Consider the following 11,183-nt stretch of genomic DNA (forward strand, 5'->3'; position numbering starts at 1 on the left):
ATTCTGCTTGATCCCAGGGCAAAGAGGAGCTGCAGATGGGAACTCTTAGATGCTGTCCGTGCATGCAATAATTCTCGCACGTGCCTCCCAGCTACACATATTCATGGTTTCCTATAGGGGGCAGCAGCAGTAGGGCCCCCAACATCACACCTGTAAAAGGCCCCATAAACCCTCTGGGAGGCCCTGTGAAGCTGACCCTGAGCCAGTGGGGGATATTCTCAAAGGTACTCTTCTTCCAGGGTGCTATTAATTGTAGGATCTGCCCTGGCTTCTTGTCCAACCCTGCGTGTCTATTGTGAATAAATAGATAGTGATTGTGTAAATATTCATACTTTTTCACTTTTGTTCAGTGCTATTTTTCCACTGGTTGCTGCTGCTTCTTCCTTCTTGAACTAGTCACATGCATTATCCCAGCCAATCAGGGCTCATGCAGTTAGCAAGCTGATGTCACAATGTTATGTAGGCAATCAGAGCTAATTGGGTTTGTGATCACATAACTTTAGGCAAGTGTGAATTAACATAATGTAAATGAATCAACATTTTTGGGAAAGAGTTGCAAAGAATTGCCCAAACAATGCATTTTTCTACTCTGCCAATAACAAAAATGTTTGTGAAAAACTAAGTAGTTTTGGCTTAGCTTTTTATTATTTTCTTATATTCACACTCAAGCGCTTCTGCTAATTGCCTTGTTTCACTTTTGTTTTCTTGTTTACAAGGAACCATTGGGACACTTATTTTGTGCCAAATGTGGTTAACCACCTAAGATGCCACACATTATCGGGCCACGTTCCAAGATCCTCTTCTACAAATAGTCACAATTTACCTGGAATTTCTTAAAATATAAAGCCTATGGAACAAAATGGCTTATAACTATGGAGAACAAAGGATTTGATTATCCCAGGCTCTCAAACAGCCATAACACAACTTGTACTAAAATATGATTCTACTGCTACAGCTGAAAGAACTTTCAAAAGAATAATTAAAATTATCAAGAAAAATACTAAACAATTTAAAAGAACATGCTAATATGATATATGCACAAGAACATCAGCATGAACCACCTAGTAGGTTCAAACAAAATTCAGTGTCACCAGAGGTTTGTTGTTAAAAGACAAAACATTTCCTACAGCTTGCTATGCTTAGTCAGCTCTCCCTCAGCAAAGACATCCATGGTATCAACACCACCATGGAGAAGTCTGTGGCATACTACAATGGACTTGACAAAACAAAAATGACAGAATCTTCAACGGAGCCTCTTCTACTTATCTCCAGGAGTGAGATATAGATTGAGGCACTGTGCTTAAAAAGTTGTGTGTGACTCAATAGCTGCTGTCTCTTGGCCTAGAAGGAGAGTATAGACTCCATAAATGCATCATGTGGTGAATGGCATAGTGTTACAGAGGCTGTATGCATGGCTCTACCTCCACTGCTCCATTGGAGCACAGTGAGCAGCTGATACAGCATGTAACATAGAAAAGCTTAGACTGTTTGACACTCACCATCACATATTTCCTTTTCTTGTTGGAGCGGTTACATCTTGGTTTCTCGTTATCTTTCCTTTGCTAAAATCTCTGTCATGGCTGTCTGCAGCAACATGTAAAGATGCTGCACTGACAAAAACAAATTAATGTAAAAGTGCACATTTAACAAACCTGTGCCTTATTTAGGTATTATTTCTCCCAAAGCAGTTCAATGTAGGGCAGGTGGAGATCACAATTTCCCTTCTGTTCCTTAGATTTTCCTTTATTACTCACTGTAGATTGGCTACTGAACTTATGATGACCTGCATGCAGAGATTTAAGAGGGTGGGGGGAAGGTGGAGGGACAGAAATTCAGGGGAATAACCCCCCATTTCCCCTTAAATTTTCTAACTTTCATGGGGGGGGGGGAATGGTTCCTCCCTCCCACCCCATCCCCCAAAAATGTTTCTGAGTTTCCCCCCCATTTGGGGGTGTGAGAGATTTCCCAGGCCTTCACATCTCTACCTGCATGTAGGAATGATCAAGCACAGATTAAGCATGACAGATAGAACTTCCAGATCAGCAGCAGTCAACTTAAACTCAATTCTTTTAGTGGAAAAAGTGCACACAAGTGTTAAGAGGCATCAAGTGATAAGTAAATCCTTGGCCTACTTTGGATTAGAATAAGCTAAATACAAATATATAGCCATTTCTAAACTGAATTCATACCAGTAAAAAACCAAAACAAAAACCCTTGTACCTTGCAGATATATATGAGAGTATAGCTCTTCTCTTGGGTTCAGTCTGATGATTACACGTGCAGTGTTTTCCATAATTATTCTAGATATGAATTTACATCTTCTAAAAACTGAACTTCATTATCAAGGTATTCCAAGATCACATTTCCACCATTATATAGCGGGGATTCTTTGCAGCTTATCCAAGATACTAGGATGTGGTCCAAAGGCAAGGCTTCTCCAGTTGCTGTGTGGCAAAGTCTTAATTTCTGAAAATTAGGGGGGGGGAAATACTGTGTATTTCATTCAATTTGAAACCATATAACAATACTGTAACATAAAAGTTGATTTACCCTGGCTGTGGTTTTGTTGTTGTCATTTTTAAGGTTTGCCATGGAAGCTGCAAAATCGATCACTTTGCCAATGCTCCAGTTACCACAAAAGAACATAGGTTTGTTTTTTTCCTTACTTCCTTTAGGTAAAATCACTTGGAAATAGATTCTCTCTGTCTACAACAGAAAAGGCCATTTATAGTGTTAAAATATTAGTTTCTATTCATATATTTTTGTTACAGATTCTACATTTAAAGGTAGCCTAAAAATGTTAAATAAACTAAATACATCAACTATAAGTCTCTGAATAGAAGACTTGTATAGAAGCATCAGGAACATATAAACCATAAAGAATATCTGGTAACTAGGCAGTATCCACACATATTTCCCTACTATTTCCTTTTCAATTTCACGAACCTCCTCCCTGTATATAGGCATTTACCCCTTCATACAGCAAAAACCATTTTCCTTCATTCTAGTTTTAGTTTCCAGCTGTGCCCCCAAAAAGGAGAATTGGTATTTCAATGGATTCAGTCCAATAGAAATTACTGCAATAAAGAGTCCAAAGAAAATAGTCCCCACCTAAAAATATTTTAATTTTAATATTAGGGAAGAAAAGCAATTTCATCTTATTTGTTAGCATGTTCTAATTCAGTGATCAATGAAAGCATAACATTTAATGAACACCAGTACACACCAAAAAGTATTGGGGAATGCTGGGAGATGTAGAACTTTTTTCTGTCTAAACATGTATAGCGTAGCAACTTTACACATTAAAGGATCAGTAGCTCTACTATTCTATGATACTACAGACATCACCTTAAAAACAAACAAACCATAACTAAATATGGCAGAAAAAACTGAAATGTGTTATCTTCTTTGGAGATAAATGTGCATGACTTACCTGTGGCAAGGATTTATCTCCACATGCATGCATTTTCAGTTTCATTAGAGCCACCTTTGCTGCTGTTTCACTGTTCTTAGCTCCTCTGCATCTTTTACTCACTGTAGCTTCTTTCTTAGAATCTGAGATATACACATTCATTTTAATAGGAATCACCTGTCCTGCTTGTTTTGCTAAAAATAAAATATGTTCCAGTGTGCATTTTCAAGGTGCTTAGAAATCAGTGCAGTGAGAGAATGTACATTCTCCCCCCCTCAGCTTGTAGATATAGGAAGAAATTTCTTCTCTGACCTCCAAACCACTGTATGCTTGCCAGTATTCTACATGTGCGACAGAGAACAGACAACACCAATAACTACAAGTATAAATGTAGATATAATAGAATCTACTTGCTTCTATGGGCTTGTCCAGACAAAGATTTCAAAGCAATAAACAATTGCTACTCAATTGTTCTGTGGGATACAGGTGTCTCCATGCTTTTTCAATCAATATTTATTATATAGTCACAGACTATTTAACCACACCTTTTTGCATTTTCCTAGCACCCAAATTGCAGTACTGTAATCACTAGGAAACTACAATTTTATCTAAGAATGATTTCAACCTGCACAGGTTTTCCACACATTCTAGTGTACAGAATAATAATAATAATAATAATAATAATAATAATAATAATAATAATAATAATTTTATTTATTTCTTACCCGCCTCTCCCTTTGGATCGAGGCGGCCAACTGCACATAAATATCTAGCATGGGCTTGAAGGCTGTTGTAGGGAGATGGAAGTTAAGGATTCAGTATTATTTTCAGGACACAATAGAACTAACAGCACAATCCTATACATGTCTACTCAGAAGTAAGTCCCACTGAATTCAGTTAGGCATACTCTCAGGTAAGTTTGCATTGAATTGCAACCTTAACCTCTGTAATACCTCCATCTGAATAATAAGAGAGGCTCTTAGGGCAGCAATCCTATACCCACTTACTGAGAGGTAGCCCTATTGAACTAAACAGAACTTACTTCTAAGTAGGAATGTATATGATTGTGCTGGAAATACTGTAAAAATTCATAGTCAGGGCTTGTTAAGTTAAATATAATTAATGCTTTCATATTTCCTTTTAATATCCTTGTACTCTATTCTAATGTAGAGTCCCAAACAGTCTTTTTTGTGTGTGGTTTAATCTTTTTATTATTTCCAAACACCAATAAATAAAAGACACTACAGAGCAAAAAACAAAACAAAAACGAACAAACAAAAAACACAAAAATAAAATGTTCTTCTAATGTCCCTCCCCAGCAAAAATATGCAATGTTGTTGTTGTTGTTGTTGTTATTATTATTATTATTATTATTTTTCTTCTTACTCTATCACTGTCAAATCCAAATCTCTAATTTCTCTCTTAACATTTCCTACATAATTGGTTGAATCCACAGATATACTAGTCATCTTTTTCTCGTCCCTTCATAAAATTTACAAAAGGTTCCCATTCAGTTATAAATCTTAAAGTTGATTTTTCTCTCATTATTGCTGTGACTTTTGCCATCTCTGCTAGCTCAAACATCTCAATAGCCATTCCTCTATTGTGGGCACTATTTTGCCCTTTCATCTTTGTGCATATAGTAATTTTGCTGCTGTCGTCATATATAAGAATATAGTCCCATGATTCTTTTTCATCTGTTCATCCATAAATCCCAAAAGAAAGTATTCCGGTTTCAGTTGGATATTAATTTTTAGGATTTTTTGGATTACAGACCCGTCTTGAAACACGGACCAAGGAGTCTAATACAAGCACGAGTCAGAGACTATGTTGGCCACCCAAACAGTCTTCTGCAAAAAAACATATTTTAAAAAATACTATTGCACTTACCTACAATATCTTTAATAAGCTGCTGTGTTGCAGCCATACGGGGTTTGGGAGTTTCCAGTTTCTCACACTCATGGTCCAACTGATGACGGTGCCTGTAAAGAAAAGGTGAAGAACTATTCACTAGGCACCGTACAGGCTAATTCAAAGGCATAGAAGTGAGGTTGGTTCCATTCATTCCTTTGCTCACCTTAAGCAAAACTGCTTTTCACAGTAAGTGCATAACACAGGTACAAGTTCTCTTCCATCACAACCTTTATATGTGCACAAGAAAGATTTGTGATGATCTGGTTTCACATCCTCACGGTTTAGATTTTTCTAAGTTAATTTCAAAAGAAAATTGAGATAAATATATGTTGTACAGAGACTACTGTTACCTTCAAATGTACACCTTAAATTCTACTGGAATGTTATGCTACATGGAATTTAAACCTGGCATTTTCTTAATCACACATTCCACTCATTTAGTAGCTCTTTCTGAATAAAAATATAAAAAACTATAGAATGCATGTTCTTGATATGAGAGCACTATTACCAAAATGTCAAGGTGACAGAGATTAGTAAATCAATAAGTTAATAATCTAAATAAGTGGCTGAATATTGAAGCCACAATAAGGTATATGGACTCTGGTTTATCAGTAACTCCTGAAAAGGAAAAGGGTTACCAAAAAAGGAACACAGATTAAATTCAACAATTCACAGATAAAACAAAAAAAATTATCTAACCAATCTGAGGCAGAAATTAAGTAAGAAATAGATAGATATGATCACACATAATGCCAAACCATTGTTTAATGCTAAAACAATGAACTCTGTGCTTACATGCTCTTTCCTCTCTTGTAAATTAACTGTTAGTTACTTTCTGAATACATTCAAGTGAGTAAATAATGGCTTATATTTGCCCTGCAAACCAGAAGTATAAACCAGGATAAATCCTGGTTTGGAGTGCAAGACAAACCATAATTAGCTGGCTCAGACTGAATGGCAAACCATGATTTGTTGCAAACCATTTATGTAAACTATTTAAACAGATGCATAAGACATGGGAGTGTGTGAATGCCAGGCTCAGTCATTACTTTTTTAAAAAAGGTCTGGTTTGTACATTTATTTATTTATTGCATTTCTATATCGCCTAATAGCAGAAGCTCTCTGGGCAGTTCACAAAACTGACCAATGTTTAAATCCACACAATCTTTGCTGCATTCAGGACTTCACAAGGAAAGCTCTATGGGAACTATCCACAAGACAACTGAAAATTGTTATGACTATTATTTTTATTTATTTATTTATTTATTTATTACATTTACATACTGCCCCATAGCTGAAGCTCTCTGGGCAGTTTACAAAAAGTTAAAAACAGTAAACATTAAAAGTATACAAAATTTAAAACCATCAAAAACGTAAAAACAACAGTATAAAAACAACAATATCCATTTAAAAACAACAGTACTATCTTGACAGTACATTTTTTCAGCCATTGTGATGACAGAAATGGGCCCCATACATATGATGGATTATTCTGTGGACTTTAAAAAGGAGCTCACTTGTATGTGTAATATGGCAAAAACAATGATAATCTGGATTGCTTTAAAGAAAACTTGTGAAGTGCTGCTTGCAAAATTACTCAAATGGACCTAACAGAACTGAACTTCATAATTAGCTAAAGTATTCAGAGCTGTTTCAAGTGATTTATGAATTATGAATTATGAACTTACTTCAGAACAGCCATGAGCAGCCCGACTTCTGTGCTGAAGACTTACCATTACATAAAAATAAAGATAGCACATATCGTTAGTATGTGAAACAACATAAAAACATAAGATTATAGTGGGAAAGCGCTAAATGAATCTGGTGTAGCCCGTCTTAAATTGAGCCAATACAACATAATAATTGCACGAAACATAATATTTGAATAAAATTTGCTCATATTGATTGCATTTCCCTTAGTTTCTCCCTTTTCTCTCTTTTCTCCACTGCTGCCTTTTCTCCACTCCACTCCACTCCCCTGCCCCAACTCCCTAAATTTAGATTGTAAATTGCTCAGGGTTAGGGCTGTTTTTTTTAAAAAAAATGTATTTTAGAACTAAGCAATAAGAATGCTGATGAAACTATATAATTATACACTTTCTTACCAGAAGACTCCTGAACAACCATCACAGACAAAAGGTAGAAAATCTGAAATGAAAGAGGTAATAACAACAGTACTTTTGGTGTACATATCCATGTATATTTTGTTAAATATGATTATAAGACTGACAAAAATAAGGCAGAATATGCTAATAAATCTCCCATGCCAATAAATTACATCCAGTATGTGGGAGCCTCAGGCAATAATACAAAAACTTATTATGCACAGTGAATTCTGATGCATTATGGCCTTCATATTTCAGATTTTCAAGGAAACCCTGTATTCTTAGGTCACAATCCTATGCATGTTTAAACAGAAAAAAATCCTACAATTGTTTGCGACTTTAATCTACAAAGATCGCACCTTTAATAGGATTGTGCCATTAATCTACAAAGACTGATATACACCAATCAACTAGTGTTTCTAACTTGTATAGTTTAATAGGAACTATCCAATGAGACACTGCAGTTAACGTAAATAACTTTTTACTTGTGTAAAAATAGCAAAATGCCACTAGCAAAATGCCAATAGTGCTTCCTGGAGTGATGGATTTTCCAGGGTAACCCACTGTGCCAGCAAACTCTATTGGCGTTGCACTAGACATAGTTTACGTTATTTATGTTATGGTATTTGCATTAATTGTAGTGTCGTATTGGATGCTGCCCCTAAGGAAAAATGTTTATTTGAGTTTACAGTTACAAGAAACCTCAGCGTTCGGTAATTACCTAGTCCTTTTATTAAATCCTCAAGTAACACAAGACAATTACAGCCCTTTGTGTTTCTTTCTTAACTATTAAAATTTCATTGGTTGGAAAAGCAAAAAATACAAAATGAGTCATATCTTTATTGTCTGTACTGACATATATATAACTAGGATTTTTGAAAGTCTTTGATATGCAGTTATAGGAATCTATGAACACAAATGTCCTCCTTCCTTCCTCACAGTGTTTGCAAAGACATAATGCACATAGACATTCTCTGAGTTGCCTAGAAGATACTGGGCCTCAGAAAAGCATCATGCAAACAGATGTAGGGAAAATGTTACCATTTCATATAAAAGGGACGTGTAAGCCTATAAATGTCAACTGTGTCACTTTCACTTTATTATACAGTTTGTAATAATTCACACTTTTAGCTGGAGGTTACTCTGTCAGAATGTGAACAAGGCAAAAGGTATACAAATGATTTCAGTAGAAGAGATGACATAGAAGAATGACAGAATCATAGAATAGTAGAGTTGGAAGGGGCCTAAAAGGCCATCGAGAGGAGCAACCAAAGTACAGATATCATGATCCAGGCCTCAAATGCCAAGTATTCTCAGTATCAGGACTCAAGGGGAAGAGTCTTTATTTAATTGTTATATTTTACCCATCCTGGAAAGAGCTCAGAATTGTCAACACAGTTCTTATCCTCCCATCTACTACCATGTTATCTTCACAAAAACCCTGTGAGGTAGTTAGGCTGAGAGTGACTGGTCCAAGATCACCAGTGAATTTCATGACTGAGTGAGGATTTGAACAAGAATTCCTAGTTCCATCTCTCTCCTTTTAGAAGTCCGGTGCTGCTCATTGCTGCTTGAACATAACATAGAAAACTAAGACAGTTGTGTTCTGCTGAGCTTCTGCTTAATGACACAATTTCTGCTGCTGCTGGTTGCTTTTAGCTTTTGTTAATTTTTTAGTTGTTTTAGTGTCATTGTTTTATTATTTGAGTTTATACCTGAACTACCTGCCCCTTTCCATAGATGCCTGTGATTGCTAACAATAATAATATACAAGTGAATTTAAAAGATGAAAGTAAATATTTTTAAAACTACCAAACCCAAATACAATTATAAATGTAAAAACGCCAAGCAAAAGAAAACATTGTTTTGCCTTGATTAAAGTGTACAATATTGAACATAAGCTATCTTTTGAGCACACTTTGTCAGTCAATTTATTGTGTTACAAGCAGTTAGCCATTATACACAAGTTATAAAAGAGAACAGTTTACAATAAAAATAATTGAGCATCAAAGAGGTCACTACCCAAACCCTTCATGCATTGTGTAGAATGTATCTGCATAGACTTAGCTAAAAATGTCAACACTCTAAGAAACAATTTTTTTTGCATCTGATAACAAATGACAAATTTTAGCATGTGATGAGGAGCCCTTCAGCGATTTTAGCAAAGGAGAAATGTATATATTTTATACATAGGACATTCAAGCAAAACATGAATTAAGTCTTTGATAAAGACTGAGTTACATCCACATACTCGATCTTTAATTGGTAATCTCTTATATCGTCCTAGCTGAACTGCTAAATGGAGAACATTTAGTCTTGCCTGTGTATCCTCAATTTAATGTTGGGTATATCCACCAGATAACTTGGTACAGATAAATAAAATGGCATGAAAGAATTATAGAAAGGGTTAGTTTTACAGGACTTAAGCTCTTCTGACTGAGACTGCATCTCTATATCCTTTAATCTTTGCAATAGCAGGGTTTTAGCTTTATCATGGCCCTGGGATAAGAGAAAGGGTACTGAAAATCCCAGATTCATTACCACCCCTTGCATTCTATGCATCCATGAGTCTGAGCCCTCCTCTGCCAATGTCGTCAGAAGAATCTCTGACAATTGTTGGAAGATGGATTTTAACCAAAAGAGCAGGGCTAATCTAAGAGCTTCCGCTCTAATTGGCATAACTCCTGCTTCTGCACGCAGCAGAGCACACTTTGTAGAAATGCAGGATAAAAAAATATTTTAAATATATAAACCTAGATTACCACCCACAGATACATCTTTCCAGACTGGCAAGATCTCGTTTTCTTTTTAAGTAAATGAGGGCCCAAACCTATGCATGTTTAGACAGGTCTGCTAGCCCTGCTGGTTGCGGCATGCTGGGAATTGTAGGATGTTTCTCTCTCCCTCAACACACATAGGATTGCGCCTTTAATTACTCGCCACCTGCCCTTTCACCGTCTGATTACAGCCTTTCCTAAACTACGCTGGTTACCTAGCAACGGGATGGAGGCGCACTCCACGCTCTCTCCTAGAAAGAGCCACGCCCCCCATGTTTGCTTATTGTCGAACACCTCCTCCCCTCTGGAACACCCGCGAACGGAAGGCACTGGTAGAGGCAGAAAAGGTTAGAGATGAACCCATTGCTCTACACTTCCGGCTTCCATCTGAATGTTGAGGTTCTGAAGCACGAAGCAAAATGTGAGAGCCGCTCTAGCATTAAATCCTTTTCCCCCTATAGTACTGCCCCCTATGCGTTCAACTGAGAACCAGAAGTCTTACCACCACGAGACTGACCAGACGGAGCCACCTAACAGAAAAGCGCCCCTCTTTCCAGTTAGTCCCTACCGTTCACTTTTCTGCAATACATTTGACCGACCCACCCGCACCCTCACGTCCTCCGGTCCCTGTGCCTCCGATCTCAGGGCTCTTACCAAGCTGGCCACAATTCTCCACATCGCAGTGTTGCCCTATCTCCAATTCCGCCATGTTCTTGTACAGCGCATGCGCACGCCGCCGCCATGTGCCTTCGACTCTGATGGTTTAGATCCACCCCTCCTCCCAAGTGGATGCGTTCCAATGGCTATCGGGTTACGGTCGACGTCATCTTGAGGGGCGGGGCTTGGCCATTTAAGGATTCCGAACGGTGACTGGGAATTAAGTGGGTTAAGAGGTGCGTCGTAACTACTGCTTCTCTCCCAATGCCATGATTTCGTTGTCTTGAGTTTTGCGTGCAGCCGTGTTTACTCCAAATA

General features: G+C 37.2%; 1 protein-coding gene across 1 annotated transcript; it reads right to left on the bottom strand.

The window, feature by feature from the left end:
• Window positions 1–1,920: 1,920 nt before the first annotated feature.
• Window positions 1,921–10,959, bottom strand: ZFAND1 (zinc finger AN1-type containing 1). The gene is made up of 8 exons (XM_063129876.1): window positions 10,863–10,959; window positions 7,432–7,474; window positions 7,015–7,054; window positions 5,490–5,617; window positions 5,303–5,394; window positions 3,434–3,555; window positions 2,551–2,706; window positions 1,921–2,466 (listed from the first exon to the last, which is right to left on the bottom strand). Exons 1-8 carry the CDS (start codon window positions 10,915–10,917, stop codon window positions 2,296–2,298), a joined length of 807 nt encoding a protein of 268 aa, XP_062985946.1. The 5' UTR covers window positions 10,918–10,959; the 3' UTR covers window positions 1,921–2,295.
• Between the last annotated feature and the right edge of the window lie 224 nt (window positions 10,960–11,183).

The sequence above is a fragment of the Elgaria multicarinata genome, chromosome 7, assembly GCF_023053635.1.
Source record: "Elgaria multicarinata webbii isolate HBS135686 ecotype San Diego chromosome 7, rElgMul1.1.pri, whole genome shotgun sequence".
NCBI classification, from domain to species: Eukaryota; Metazoa; Chordata; class Lepidosauria; order Squamata; family Anguidae; genus Elgaria; species Elgaria multicarinata.